This window comes from Caretta caretta, chromosome 7 (genome assembly GCF_965140235.1).
Source record: "Caretta caretta isolate rCarCar2 chromosome 7, rCarCar1.hap1, whole genome shotgun sequence".
In the NCBI taxonomy this organism is placed as follows: domain Eukaryota; kingdom Metazoa; phylum Chordata; order Testudines; family Cheloniidae; genus Caretta; species Caretta caretta.
In genome coordinates this window covers 47,026,855-47,040,706 of record NC_134212.1, presented here as the reverse complement: position 1 = coordinate 47,040,706, position 13,852 = coordinate 47,026,855, and the positions used below count along the sequence as shown (strand labels likewise).

The following is a 13,852-nucleotide window of genomic DNA, read 5'->3' as shown; positions in this document are numbered from 1 at the left end:
TCATTCTAGTTCAGAAACACCAAGTGGCAATTAGCCCCTCGCCACCAAAGTCTGAGCTGCGGTGACGGACAGACACCACCTGGGGGGGGGCTGGCTGGCCCAGGGCTTGCTGTGATAGAAGTCCCAGCACTGGACAGGCTGCGTTTGTTCAGGGAAGTTCTGCAACACGTTCTGGAGTGGTAACACTCAACTGAGGCCACGAGCCCCCGAGAACAGAGAAAAGGGGGACCTGCAGTATGGACTAGGGAGGTATTCCGTGGTTAGAACCAGCAGAGAGATACTTCGGGCCATGGAGTTTGTGAGTGCAGACAGCAAGTGCACTGCTGCCATTGGTCCCCCCACTGCTAGTAGGGACCCCCCTGAAGGATCAGGGCCTATTCGCCTAGGCACTGCCCGGACAAGACAGTCCCTGTCCCAGAGAGCCAAGCTCCCACCGCCCCACCCAGCAGCGACAGCTCCATCGCCCGTGGAGCTGCACGCAGGGCGGCTCTCTGCTCATCTACTGCAGGATGGGCTCAAGCGGCCAGCGCCCCCTTGGCTGCTCCGGGACCTGTCCTAGAGGAGAGGCAGGGGACAGGTGGAGCTGAGAGCGCCCAAGGCCACTCTGCATGCAGCCAGCTGGCTGCCACTGCACGCAGGAAAGCAGCTACGGACACAAAACTCTGGTGTGGCATCCAGGGCGCACAGTAGTTAGGAGCCAGCCTCCTACCTCAAAGCCCCAGCTCCGGGGTGCAGGAGTTACCCACTGCTGGGGGGGGGGGGCAAACACAGACAGCCCGGCATGGCCTCACCAGAGAGACACCCAGAAAGCACTGTACAAATGGTTTATTGGTCTCATACCAGACTCCTCCACAGAGCTCCCTCCTCTGGGCCTGGTCAGAGCAGCTTACCCACCCAGGAGTTAAATCATTCACCCCCCCGGAAACATGCCAACGGCCCTTGCTTTGCGGGCAAAGGGCCCATTTAACGCCCCCTACAAACAACAATCAGACACAACCGCTAACCCATCGGAGCCATTGGTGGGGACCAAGCCCCGCCGCACCTCAGCCCCTGCCAAGTGAGATGCTCAGCTACTCTACAGTGACGCTCTTTGGAACAAGCCCCAGAAAGTCACCTGGCCTGTCCCCCACCCCTCAGGCGAACACACCAGCCCATCATTCAGCAGCAACGGTTCATGGCCCTAGCGAGGGCTCCTTGCAGAGAGGCAAGGCAGGGGGATGAGAAAACAACAAACACGAGGATCGTGCAACAGGAGAGCACAGCCAGAAGCTGGCATGGGGCTGGTTACCTCCCGACACACACAGCAGAATCATGCCCCTAAGCAGGCAGAATCCCAGCACCTGGCACATCACCCTGCAGAGGCTGACAACATCCAACAAGTCCCTTACCAAGCCCCTGGCTCCCACACCTCCTCCAGCCTGACTTGCCGCAGGATCAGAGACCCAGGAGGGCGGCAGCGGTGAGAACTCCCCACCCCCGGACAAGTCCCACAGCCCTTAATGACGGGGTCAGAGAGTCAGCGTCCCAGCCACGCAGCCAAAGCTCAGCGCAGCCAGGCTCCGGCCCCAGGTGGGTCCACGTTCACTGCAGCTCGCCCAGGAAGGCTAGCAGCACCTCGTGGAACTCGCGAGGCTTCTCCAGGTAGCAGGCATGGCCGGCGTCAGGCAGCACCACCACTTTGTGCTTCGGGAGCTGCTGCAGGCTCTGCAGGGACTGAGCGCCCAGGCCGGAGTCGCGCTCACCATAGATGATCAGAGTCGGTGTCTGCAGAGAGACAGGGAGAACTTCAGCCGTCAGACCTTCGCCACCCCTCAGCAGCGGGAGGCTGGCAACAGACCGCCGCCCACCTGCGCTGCCCCGAGAGCACGGCACGAGGGACTCAAGTGACCTGGAGAGCAGTGTAGCTCTGAGACAGGGCAGAGGTGTCCAGGCAGAGTGTATCCCAGGGCCCCCTGGGAGCTTGGGGCTCAAACCCCCACCCCAGAGCCTTGGGGAGCCTGCGACCATGCCCCCCAACCCCAGAGAGCATGGGGTCTAGGGCTGCCCTTCCCACACACAGCGCCCCGGGGAGTGGGGTCCACAGCCTCTTCATCTTCCCCTCCACACAAACACACAGCCTCCTAGCCTCAGAGAAGGCTGTAGCTGAGATGGGGAGTTGTACTGCAGCACGCTGGGCTGACAAGCCATTGCTGCAGTGACTAGAGAAGCTCCGGGCTGCAGTCACAAAACTGGACAAATTCCTCTGTGAGTCAGGCCCTGATTACCCCCACCCCCGACCGAGCAGCTGAGAAGCCTCTGCTCTAGGGACCAGCTCTGTCTCCTGCCCCAGAGCCAGATGCTTCTCCTTCCCTGCCATACCTGGACCTGCTGGTACTGCTGGGCCGTGTACTCCTGGGTCCCCACAGGCGCAATGGGCACAAAGCCCTTCAGCTGCGCCCCATGTACTAGGACAAAGGGGACGGAATAGTGGCCACTCATGGACGGGCTGATCAGAACTGGCCTCTGGATCCCCAGCTCCTTCAGCACATGCAGCAGGAAGGTGACACGGCCCTGCTCCGTGGAGACAGAATCGGAAAGTGGGGAGTTGCCGTAGCCTGCGGAGGAGGAGGAGGGGTTAGCCTGCCCCGAAGGCCCAGGCAAAGGCGTCTGCATGGGGAGCCAGAGCCTGTAGCAGGAGAAAGGTTTCACCATCCTAAACCTTTCCTCCCTCGCCCCCAACAGGCCTCACCCCAGCGAGGAGCCAGTGCAATAGAGATTTCTTGTGGGACATGCAAGTTAATTAGCAGACGTGCTGGGTTTGCATGCCAGCAGGACTCACATATGCTAGTCTTGCTACATCTCCAGGGCAATGTGGAACAGTGTCGCAAAATCAAAATCCCTGCCGAAGCCCCAGCCTTCTGCCCAGTGCGTACGGGCAGCACCCCCAGGAGAGGAACAGATCCAGGGGCACAAGCATGGTGTATGTAGTGAACATCTCTAGAACATGTGACTCCCTGGAACTGACCACTTAAAGAGGCATGGGGCTGTACAGTCTCTTTGGCACATGCCAGCTGGCTGGCGGGCAGAGGGAGACGGGAGCTATCGCTGCAGGCAGAAATTAACTTGGGATACGTGGGTGGCATATTCCTACCAGGCAGGTCGATAGCAACAGAGCGATATCCTTCCTCTGAGAGCAGGGTCAGCGTCCCAAGGTCCTCCCAGGTCTTCGAAGTAAAAGCCTGGCCGTGCAGAAAAACCACCTCCAGCCTGCAGAGGACACAACAGCAGGTAGAGGGGCACCCGCCAGGAGGGAAGTGGGACCCACCCTGCTGTGGCTGGGGCAGGGGAGGCTGTTTCGGTGCTAGTTTACCAGCAGGAGAGCCTGGGGCTGTTAGGATGACAGTCACTATGTTTTGTTTGTCACCATTATCTACGTAGATCCAAGGTGGCCTCTGGATCAGCAGATTTGGCTGATCCCTGCTGAACACATAGGAGAGTCACTTCCCGCTACGGAGAAGTGCAGCCACCTCTGGGGTGGAACGCAGCAGCTATTTCAGAGCTCACCAAACTGTGTCAGACAGGAAATGAACAAACACCAGCACTGCAGTTTCAACTGGACGGACATTTAAGAGTAATTAAGATTTGGGATGAGCACCTGGGATAAGATCCCTAGTCTTGCAAGGAGTGACAAAGGATATATAGTGACTACAAGCGGTCAGGAACTGGGCATTTTGGGGTCCCCTGGGAAGCTCACCCCCACCCAGAGGTGAAAGTAAGCCGGTATGGTGTACCGGCAAGAGCCAGTATGCTGTGCCGGACCGGACCAGCTTCCCCAGGCTGGCGCTTTAAAGGTCCTGGAGCTCCCTGCAGCAGCCAGAGCCTCAAGCCCTTTAAAGCGCCGCCAGAGCCCCACCACCACTAGCCCTGGGCTCCGGCGGTGATTTAAAGGACCAGGGGCTCCGCAGCGGTAGCAGCAGCCGGAGCCCCGGGCCCTTTAAGTTGACCCTGAGCCCCAGGGCTACCAGCTGCCTCTGCAGCTGGTAGCTCCAGGGGTGATTTAAAGGCCCCGGGGCTCCCAGCCGCAGCCGGAGCCCCAGGGCCTTTAAATCTTGATTTAAAGGGCCCGGGTATTTAAAGGTCCAGCCTCTTCTGGTTGAGGCCACGCCCCCTGCTCAGGACTCCAGAGTACCTGTAAGTCCTTTAAATTACTCTCACCCCTGCCCCAACCCCAACACCATACAGGGCTGATTTACAGAGAGTAGCACCAGCTACTGAATCACCTGCCCCAGGTTTTTCTTGGAAGTTTCCCACTCCCGTACCGGGTGAGCCAGACCCTGCTCATCCTAGGAGCTCAGATAAGAGCACAGATCTAGGGCAGCTGATCTAGGATATAGACTGCTTACGATGACCCACAGTGCTGACACCAGAACCAGCTCTGGTGGCCAGAAGACTAACCCACCTTTTGGGGCTGGGAGTCCCAGCTCTCTGGAGCAGGAAGCCTTCTCTGAATAAGATGGACGGGCTCCCTGCAATGGTCCCTGTTAGGACGGTGACATTGACATCTTGCTGGCCCTTCTCCTCAGCCCTGGCCTGGGCCTTGTGGCTGCCTGCCCTGGACGTGAACCTCTCGTGCTGGATTGCAGGGAGCAACAGGTAGAGGACAAAGGTGACGAGGACCCCGAGGACCAGCAGCCCCAGTCTGTTGCGGATCAAAGCCATCGTCAGCCGTTCTGAAAGGGGCAGAGAGAGAAGGTGAACAGCTGAGTGCCGGCTCCATGCTGCAGCTCAGACAGCGCCACGCACAGCAAGGCCCAGCCATGGAAGAGGAGACAAGGGACCTCGTGGCTCAGCAATGACCAGGAGAAGAGGGATGCATACTTGACCGGGGCAACACACGCACACTAAGGTGGCACAGTTATCCCCCAGGGCAACCTCCCAATCAGGAATGCGTCCTTCCCCACCCAAATACCAGGGCACCACAGGGGGGTGGGGACCAAGGTGGATTCTGGCCCCCAGCTTTTTATTGGGGATGGGGAATGATGGGGCTTCCTTTACCCCCGAAGTCTCATGCATGACCCTAGGCCAGAAGAGACGTTTGGGGGACGTTTGCAGCAGAGCGCAGAAATTCTGGTGTTACGGTCACTAGGATGAGACACTTCAGGCCCAGGGTCAGAGGCCGATTCAGGCCGGGCCCTACCCTGTCTAAGGCTCAGGGAAGCAGCCGGTGTTGGTCTCTCTGCCTCATTCTCACTCCTAGCCACCATCCTGGTCATGCCCGAAGGGAGGCAGGCTGGTCTGGAGCCCCCTGGGCTGGGGCTGTGACCCCAGCACCTGCACTGTGTTAGGTAGCAACAGCCAACACCCTCACTGTACCTCTCCCCTGCCCCAAATCACTTACCCCTGGGAACCAACTAGTGCTGGGGGGTCGCTGCACAGAGGAAGAGTTTAACAAACAGGTGCCCCCTTGCAGAGAGGGGTCCAGCCTGGCCCACCTGGCACTGGCAGGACTCCTCCGCACAGTGGCTTTCACAGCCTACCCACTCCCCAGGATCTGTGGTTTCTATGCCACCTCCACCCCCCACACAGGCCCTGACACTGATCTCCTCCCAGGCACTCCCCCTGCCTCCCCTTTACTGTCCCTGCTGCCTTTTCCCCTGCTTTGTCCCTGAAGCCTCCTGCTGCCCCCACAACCACCCCACCCATCACTCCCAACCGCCCAGAACCTTCCCAGCTCCATGTTCCGTCCCACCCCCCAACACACCCGCGGGACATGCAACAGCCCTGAGAAAACACGGGTCAGATCCCAAGACATGGGTGGCAGACTCCCTCCAGATCCCCAAACATAGTAGCACCTAAAGGCCCCCCAACTGGCCTTCCCCCCCAGTTATGGTTATTGCAGGCGCCTGGCTGGTACTGTAGGGAGCTGCTCCCAGCATGTTCCAGTATTCAGGAAACTTCACACTCATGTCACCTGGCACATCTTCAGGGGCACTCTCCTCCTTACAGGGGGCTTAGTGCCAGGGCATCAGACCGATGGCCCTAGACAGCAGCATCCCTTAACCCACAGCACAGGTGCCGCAGCAGTGAAAGCTTCCCCCTTTCCAGCCCCAGTGTGAGGGACCCAGCTATAAGGGAGAAATTAGAGGCCAGTCTCCATGGGGGCCAGTTATCCACAAACCTGCCTGCTAGGAAGCACCAGCGGAGGCGGGGTTTGAGCAGGTACCCTGGCGAGACTCCGTGGCCCATTATTCAATCTCTTGCACTATCCAGCCCTTTCTACAGCAGAGTTTTAAATCTGAACCCCTGGGTTGCAGCACATCACACGGCAGAGCACGGCCAGAGAGAACAGCCAGCCTTGAGCTCTGGGCCGCCAGTGCTAGCAGATTAACAGAACGCTGGGCTGGGCTGCCCTCCCTGCACAGTCATTACACCGCCTTTGATGGACAGGGCAATGCACTTCACTGCCCCCCAGCATAGAGGGGCCCCATATAACACCCTAAGGAGTTCAGTGCTGTCTGGAGTCCTTGGCAGGCCCTGCACTTGGGGAATTCTCCCCTGCTCAGCGTAGAGGGGATGGAAGGGCCCTAACAGAGTTGGCTCTGCAGGAGGCTCACAAGCAAAGACATGCTTGCAAGGAGAAACAACTCCCTACTTGCTGCTTGGGAGACGCTTTCTGTAATTAATTTGCAAAAAGAAAAGGAGGACTTGTGGCACCTTAGAGACTAACCAATTTATCTGAGCATAAGCTTTCGTGAGCTACATCCGATGAAGTGAGCTGTAGCTCACGAAAGCTTATGCTCAAATAAATTGGTTAGTCTCTAAGGTGCCACAAGTACTTCTTTTCTTTTTGCAAAGACAGACTAACACGGCTGTTACTCTGAAACCTGTAATTAATTTGGTGTGCATAAGAAGAATGCCACAGGTGAGTGCTCAAGGTCAGAGGGGCCCCACTTGCTGTACTCTATTGTTCCCAGACAGCACTGAGGGGCCCCAGCATCCTCCAGGTGCCCCAATTATTCTCTGTGTCCTGTGGGCAGCAGCTAAGTCTCAGGGATGAGATTTTCAAAGGCCTCCCCAGACGGCAAGCCATGCAAGCTGCATGGAAGCCCTGAGGCTGGGCATGTACTCTGCACTATTTGCTTTCAAGGGCTTTGAATGTTTGGCCAACAGCATTTCAAAGAAGCACAAACACACAGAGGGAATGAGATCTTTGAATGGGGTCAGGTTCTCCACACAGGCACTACCTGACTCAAGCTGAAAGCTGTCCTGTCATCAAGGTGCAAGTAATTAACGTGATGGTAACTGACACGCATCTGATCCAGAAGGGCCCCAATGCACTTTACAAGTGACATTGGAAGCTCACTTCCTCCATCACTGACATCCAGCCACTTCTGGGGTGAAACATAATAGTTGCTGGATGATGCACATCAACACTCAGTTTTTATTTGCATTGTGGTGGGGCTAAGGGCCTCCACTTATGGACGAGGCCCCCACCATGCTAGGAGTTGTATGAATGCAGAACAAAGAGACAGTCCTTGCTTCCAAGAGCTGACGATCTAAGCACACAAATACGGAGGAGGAAGAATACTGTAGCCAGGAAAACCAAAAACAGGGGAGGCTTTAGGCAAGGAGAAAGCCGCTGTCTTGGACATGCCATACCTCAGTCATCCATGGCTCCCAATTACCTGAGCGGCTCATCCACATGACAGACAGAGCAAACATGACTCCCCTTTATTGAGCATGCCCCTAAGGAACTCAGCACTCAATGCTGCACTGCAATGCGAGAAGTGCCCCAGCATCTTACTGCCCACCAGCAGGCAGGCCCTGGGCCTTTCACTTTAAGCTCAGCCTTGCTCTCTGCACCCACTACCGACTACCTTGTCTGATCTCATCCAGCAGGCGGGCTGCAGATGTGCAGTCTCTGAAGACATAGGTTTGCCCCCGGCACAGGACCTTTAGTTTGGCAGGGTACAGGACGTAGGCCTGAGCCCCCTCCTTCACAAACGCTTGCTTGAGCACCACGAGGCGCTGCCGCCGGGCATGTGTGGCAGGGCTGAGGTCGGGGAAGAAGGAGACCTTGGGGCCTTGGAATTTGGTCGTGCAGCAGGCCCGTGCTGCCCGCAGAATTCTCTCTCGGGCCCAGAAATCGGAGAGGGTCATTAGCACAGTGCCAGCACCATCCACCTGGGCACCGCCGCCTGCTTCCCTCATGGGAAGCCGGTACGCGCTTTCTATATGCATAGGAGCTTCCTTCGCATTTAAGCCCAGGTAAGCTGCACCAGATTTTCCAAGAAGGGGATGAGGTCTGTGTCTCCCACAGCAGCCAGGACCCCAATGACCCTGATGTTCCGGGCCCGCACCCTGTTCTCCAGCTCTTGCAGCCGGCGCTCTGTCTCCAGGCCGCCCTGGGCCAGCTCTCTCATCAGAGCCGCGTGCTTCACCACGCAGCTCTGCGTGGTCACCACCTTGGCATCCAGGGCTTCCACCCGGCCAGCCGTCTCCTCCAGGCATTTTGCCAGCTTACACAGCTCCTGTGAGAGGGAGACCAGGGCTTCACGCAGGGCGGCCTGCTCCGAGATGACCTGGTCCAGCCGCTCTGGCGTGGCATCCGCTGTGGAGGCGCGCGTGCCATGCTTGCCTTCGCGGGCAGAGAGACGCTCTGTCACCTGCTCCCTTCTGGGCATCTTTGAACCAGAGCAGAAGAGTCTGTCCCACAAAACCTCACCCCACCCGGGCGCATCAGAGCAGGAGTTCCAGGGGCCGCCGGCCGGAGCTTGGGGCTGCCAGGCCCACCTCTGCCCAAGTGTCCTGGGACACGCCCTTGTTTACCAAGCGCTTCCCCGCCTCCAGCCGCGCCACCGGCGCTCCAAAGTAGCCGGCCCCCACGGCTAGAGCCCCTCCCCGCAGCATCGCAGTGCGCCGGAGCGACTCCGGGCCTGTGCGCCCCTCCACCGGGGCCATCGCCAGCCCCCGGCCCAGCCTGCCTGCGCCCCCAGCTCTCAAGGGGGCGAGGGGGGCAGCAGCCCTGGTTACCGGCACGCCTCGGCCAGCGCGCCCGAGCGCTGCCCGCCAGGCCAGGCCGGCCGGGCCTCCCCAAGGCGCGCCGGAGCCAGGCGCCTCCAGCGCCCCAGTCCCCGGGGACCGCACGCACTTACCGCCTTGCTGCGCGGCGCCCGACAGCCGCCGCCGCCTTCGCCCGGGCTGGTGCGGCACTGAAGCACCCCCGCCAGCCTGGCTCGAGCCCCACCTAGCGGGGGAAGGCGAGAACGCACAGCTGCGGGCAGACGGCTCCGCGCCCGTCCCCAAAGAGCCGGACCGGACCGGACCGGACCGTCCCTAGCCCAGCTGCAGCAACCACCACTCTGCGCGCTTGGGGAGCCTCTGAGCGGGTGGACTGGGACAGGACTGAGCCGGGGAAATCACCCTCCCCAGCCGCCTCCGGGCTCCTGGGGGGCGCCCCTTTATTCCTCCTCCCGGCCCCCCCTCCAAAGGCAGGCGATGGGGGCGGTTTGGAGGGTGAGGCTGTACAGGTCCTCAGGGGATTTTTGAGCCTGGTCTCTAAGGATTTCATCTCCCTCTGGAGCTTCAGAGTGAGTGGGGAGGTTTGGGGGTCTCCCTAGTCCTGCCCTACCTCTCTGGCCATCCTTTCAACAGGTCCCTGTTTTTATCCCTAGAGCTTGTTCCTCCCTCCCTCCTTTGTTTGTGATTCTTTACAACCCTTTAACCCGCAGATCTTCCCCACAACCAATAACACACACACTGTTGGAAAATCTGCCTTGCACTCCCCCACTTTGTCTTAAAAGCACTCTACAGAAAACCTCCAGGCCATGGCCCAATGGGGCCCTGCCCTGAACCTTGCTCAGGGTTCCCCAATGCTACTGTACAGCAAACCACAAATCTCACAACCCCACCAGGAAGCAGCAATGGTCATCTCTGGGGGGAAATTTAGGCACGGATTAACTAGCATGCAGAATAACAAAGTCGGGTTTAGAACTCAAGACTCCCTCGTGTCCATCATACGGCACCTTAACCCACCTTGTCAGGTACTGCTACACATTCCACTCACCCTACAGCCCTGCTATTGTATTGCTCCCTCCCTTTTCCCAGCTCCCTCCTTTCTACCAAACCGGGGCTCCTAGAGCTCAGCTGTAGTAAACACCCCTCTGCCACCCCAGAATTCAACCAGCTGTTCACATCAATGAAACAATTACCAGCAAGTCTGTTACATTTCTCCAGTAGGCTCCCAGACCAAGCCCCCAGCACCCTTCAGCAGCTCTCCCTTAGTAAACAGGCCTCAGAGCAAAAACCTGGGAGCGGAGGGAGGAGAATCCAGCAGTAGAGGGACCCATCTTGTGCCAACTTCCTGACTCAGCTCATTTGAAATAAGGGCTATGTAACAAAATACCCAGCTCTGCCTGTGCTGAGCAGAAATACCTGATATGGTGCTGACAACCACTGCAAACTGGGAAAGGACCCCACAACTTTTGCTTATATTCATTTACCTAGCAAGACAGCTTCACTGCAAACTGTAATTACTCTAAAGCCACCATCCCCAGCCTCCTTCTGTTCTTCACACTCCCAGATGCTCTTAGGCCCTGCCAATGCTGCGATGCAAACCATCCTAGGTGCAAGCACTGCCAGGGTTCAGACGATAGGGCAGAGGGGGTACAACCTTCATTTTGCACATTTCACTCTTTCGCTCCTCAATTCCCCATGACCCCACGCAAACTCTGCCACCCCAGTCTCTGTGGGGAAGAAGGTGGCAGGACACATTAAAATGAAACAGGCAGAATGGAGCAAGCTGATCTCTTCTCCCAACTGCAATATCCAACCAAACCTCACTGCAAACAGAGTCCAGCTCTCACAGCTGAGCACACCACCTGAATTTGAGGGGGAAAGGAGTCCAGGAGAGCTGGCTGTATTTTAAAGAATCCTTATTGAGGTTACAGGGACAAACCATCCCGATGTGTAGAAAGAATAGTAAATATGGCAGGCAACCAGCTTGGCTTAACAGTGAAATCCTTGCTGCTCTTAAATACAAAAAAGAAGCTTACAAGAAGTGGAAGATTGGACAAAAGACCAGGGATGAGTATAAAAATATTGCTCGGACTTGCAGGAGTGAAATCAGGAAGGCCAAATCACACCTGGAGTTGCAGCTAGCAAGAGATGTTAAGAGTAACAAAAAGGGTTTCTTCAGGTATGTTAGCAACAAGAAGAAAGTCAAGGAAAGTGTGGGCCCCTTACTGAATGAGGGAGGCAACCTAGTGACAGAGGATGTGGAAAAAGCTAATGTACTCAATGCTTTTTTTGCCTCTGTCTTCACGAACAAGGTCAGCTCCCAGACTACTGCACTGGGCAGCACAGCATGGGGAGGAGGTGACCAGCCCTCTGTGGAGAAAGAAGTGGTTCGGGACTATTTAGAAAAGCTGGACGAGCACAAGTCCATGGGGCCAGATGCGTTGCATCCGAGAGTGCTTTTTTTTTTTTGAAACAGAAAGAAAGTTTATTGTTAACGCTTACAAAATTACCAAAGGAAACAAAACAACTATGCAACAAAACAACGCAATCAGAAGGTATAACACAGCAGCTTTCAGGAGGGAGAAGTGTTCAGGCTAGCCTGGGCCCAGAGCGGGGGGGCTTCCTCGACACTCGTGGTCTTCCACCCCCTCGAGTTACCCAGTGCCGCGCCCAGTGTCACCGATCCTCCCTCTCCTGAGAGTGCCCGGTAAGATGGGCACGGCTGCGGGGTGGGCGGTTTAGGGGGGGGGTAGACACCCATGTATTATAGGACCCCTCCTAGATGACAGGAATGATGGTATCCACAGCGGCAACGGCTGGGGCTGGCGTCTCTCGCTCTTCCCCTCAATCAAAGGGTCAGACGGAGGGAACCGGACGGGGTCACCGAGCAGAGAACCCCACATCCGAGAGTGCTAAAGGAGTTGGCGGATGTGATTGCAGAGCCATTGGCCATTATCTTTGAAAACTCATGGTAATCAGGGGAGGTCCCAGACGACTCAAAAAAGGTTAATGTAGTGCCCATCTTTAAAAAAGGGAAGAAGGAGGATCCTGGGAACTACAGGCCAGACAGCCTCACCTCAGTCCCTGGAAAAATCATGGAGCAGGTCCTCAAGGAATCAATTCTGAAGCACTTAGAGGAGAGGAAAGTGATCAGGAACAGTCAGCATGGATTCACCAAGGGCAAGTCATGCCTGACTAATCTAACTGCCTTCTATGACGAGATAACTGGCTCTGTGAATGAAGGGAAAGCAGTGGACATGTTGTTCCTTGACTTTAGCAAAGCTTTTGACACTGTCTCCCACAGTATTCTTGCCAGCAAGTTAAAGAAGTATGGGCTGGATGAATGGACTATAAGGTGGATAGAAAGCTGGCTAGATTGTCGGGCTCAACGGGTAGTGATCAATGGCTCCATGTCTAGTTGGCAGCCGGTATCAAGTGGAGTGCCCCAGGGGTTGGTCCTGGGGCCGGTTTTGTTCAATATCTTCATAAATGATCTGGAGGATGGTGTGGATTGCACCCTCAGCAAGTTTTCAGATGACACTAAACTGGGAGGAGTGGTAGATACGCTGGAGGGTAGGGATAGGATACAGAGGGACCGAGACAAATTAAGGATTGGGCCAAAGAAATCTGATGAGGTTCAACAAGGACAAGTGCAGAGTCCTGCACTTAGGACGGAAGAATCCAATGCACCGCTATAGACTAGGGACCGAATGGCTCGGCGGCAGTTTTGCAGAAAAGGACCTAGGGGTTACAGTGGACGAGAAGTTGGATATGAGTCAACAGTGTGCCCTTGTTGCCAAGAAGGCCAATGGCATTTTGGGATTTATAAGTAGGGGCATTGCCAGCCGATCAAGGGACGTGATCGTCCCCCTCTATTTGACATTGTTGTTGCCTCATCTGGAGTACTGTGTCCAGTTTTGGGCCCCACACTACAAGAAGGATGTGGAAAAATTGGAAAGAGTCCAGCGGAGGGCAACAAAAATGATTAGGGGACTGGAACACATGACTTATGAGGAGAGGCTGAGGGAACTGGGGATGTTTAGTCTTCAGAAGAGAAGAATGAGGGGGGATATGATAGCTGCTTTCAACTACCTGAAAGGGGGTTCCAAAGAGGATGGCTCTAGACTGTTCTCAATGGTAGCAGATGACAGGACAAGGAGTAATGGTCTCAAGTTGCAGTGGGGGAGATTTAGGTTGGATATTAGGAAAAACTTTTTCGCTATAAGGGTGGTGAAACACTGGAATGCGTTACCTAGGGAGGTGGTGGAATCTCCTTCCCTAGAAGTTTTTAAGGTCAGGCTTGACAAAGCCCTGGCTGGGATGATTTAGTCGGGGATCGGTCCTGCTTTGAGCAGGGGGTTGGACTAAATGACCTCCTGAGGTCCCTTCCAACCCTGATATTCTATGATTCTATGAATTTCACACAGCAGTCTCCTGTTCCCATTCCTGAGAGCATCAGAGATGCAGTGAGCTGCTACTACTGAGATGAGCTCCACAGAGATACTGCTGGAGGTGCAGGAGTAGCAAGGAATGCCCAGCAGCCTGGAGCACCCATGGCTACCCACTCCAGAAGTAACATGGGAGGCCCTGATACATGGACAGATGGAATAGCCACGGCTAGCCATGCAGAAGTGGTGTGGGAAGTTCTGGTATGTGGTGGACACCCGTGGCTAACCACATAGAAGCAGCACAGGAGACCCACATATGTGGAAGTGCAGGTTGGGGGACACAGACTTGGAGTCTTTCCTGCTCCCTGTACAAAAAAAATAAATAAATCACTAACCCTTCTGGGCAATATTTGTGCACGGCACACAGCATTTCCTGGACAACATTGGAACCGTTGCGAAATCCTAGA

General features: G+C 56.2%; 1 protein-coding gene across 7 annotated transcripts in view; it reads right to left on the bottom strand.

The window, feature by feature from the left end:
• Nucleotides 1-810: 810 nt before the first annotated feature.
• The window catches only part of ABHD14A (abhydrolase domain containing 14A), an 83,147-nt gene continuing 70,105 nt past the window's right edge, over nucleotides 811-13,852 (bottom strand). For 3 of the 7 annotated variants that reach the window (XM_048857670.2, XM_075130628.1, XM_075130626.1), the window contains exons 2-5: nucleotides 4,439-4,709; nucleotides 3,131-3,246; nucleotides 2,359-2,594; nucleotides 811-1,764 (exon numbers count right to left, since the gene is read on the bottom strand). In XM_048857670.2, coding sequence (XP_048713627.1) covers nucleotides 1,582-1,764; nucleotides 2,359-2,594; nucleotides 3,131-3,246; nucleotides 4,439-4,709 — 806 coding nt within the window. In that variant the 3' untranslated portion in view covers nucleotides 811-1,581. Of the gene's footprint in view, nucleotides 1,765-2,358; nucleotides 2,595-3,130; nucleotides 3,247-4,438; nucleotides 4,710-7,856; nucleotides 8,315-8,339; nucleotides 8,818-9,134; nucleotides 9,220-13,780; nucleotides 13,845-13,852 lie in introns of those variants that run through there. The other 4 variants (XM_048857671.2, XM_075130627.1, XM_075130625.1 and 1 more) reach the window with 4 other exon arrangements.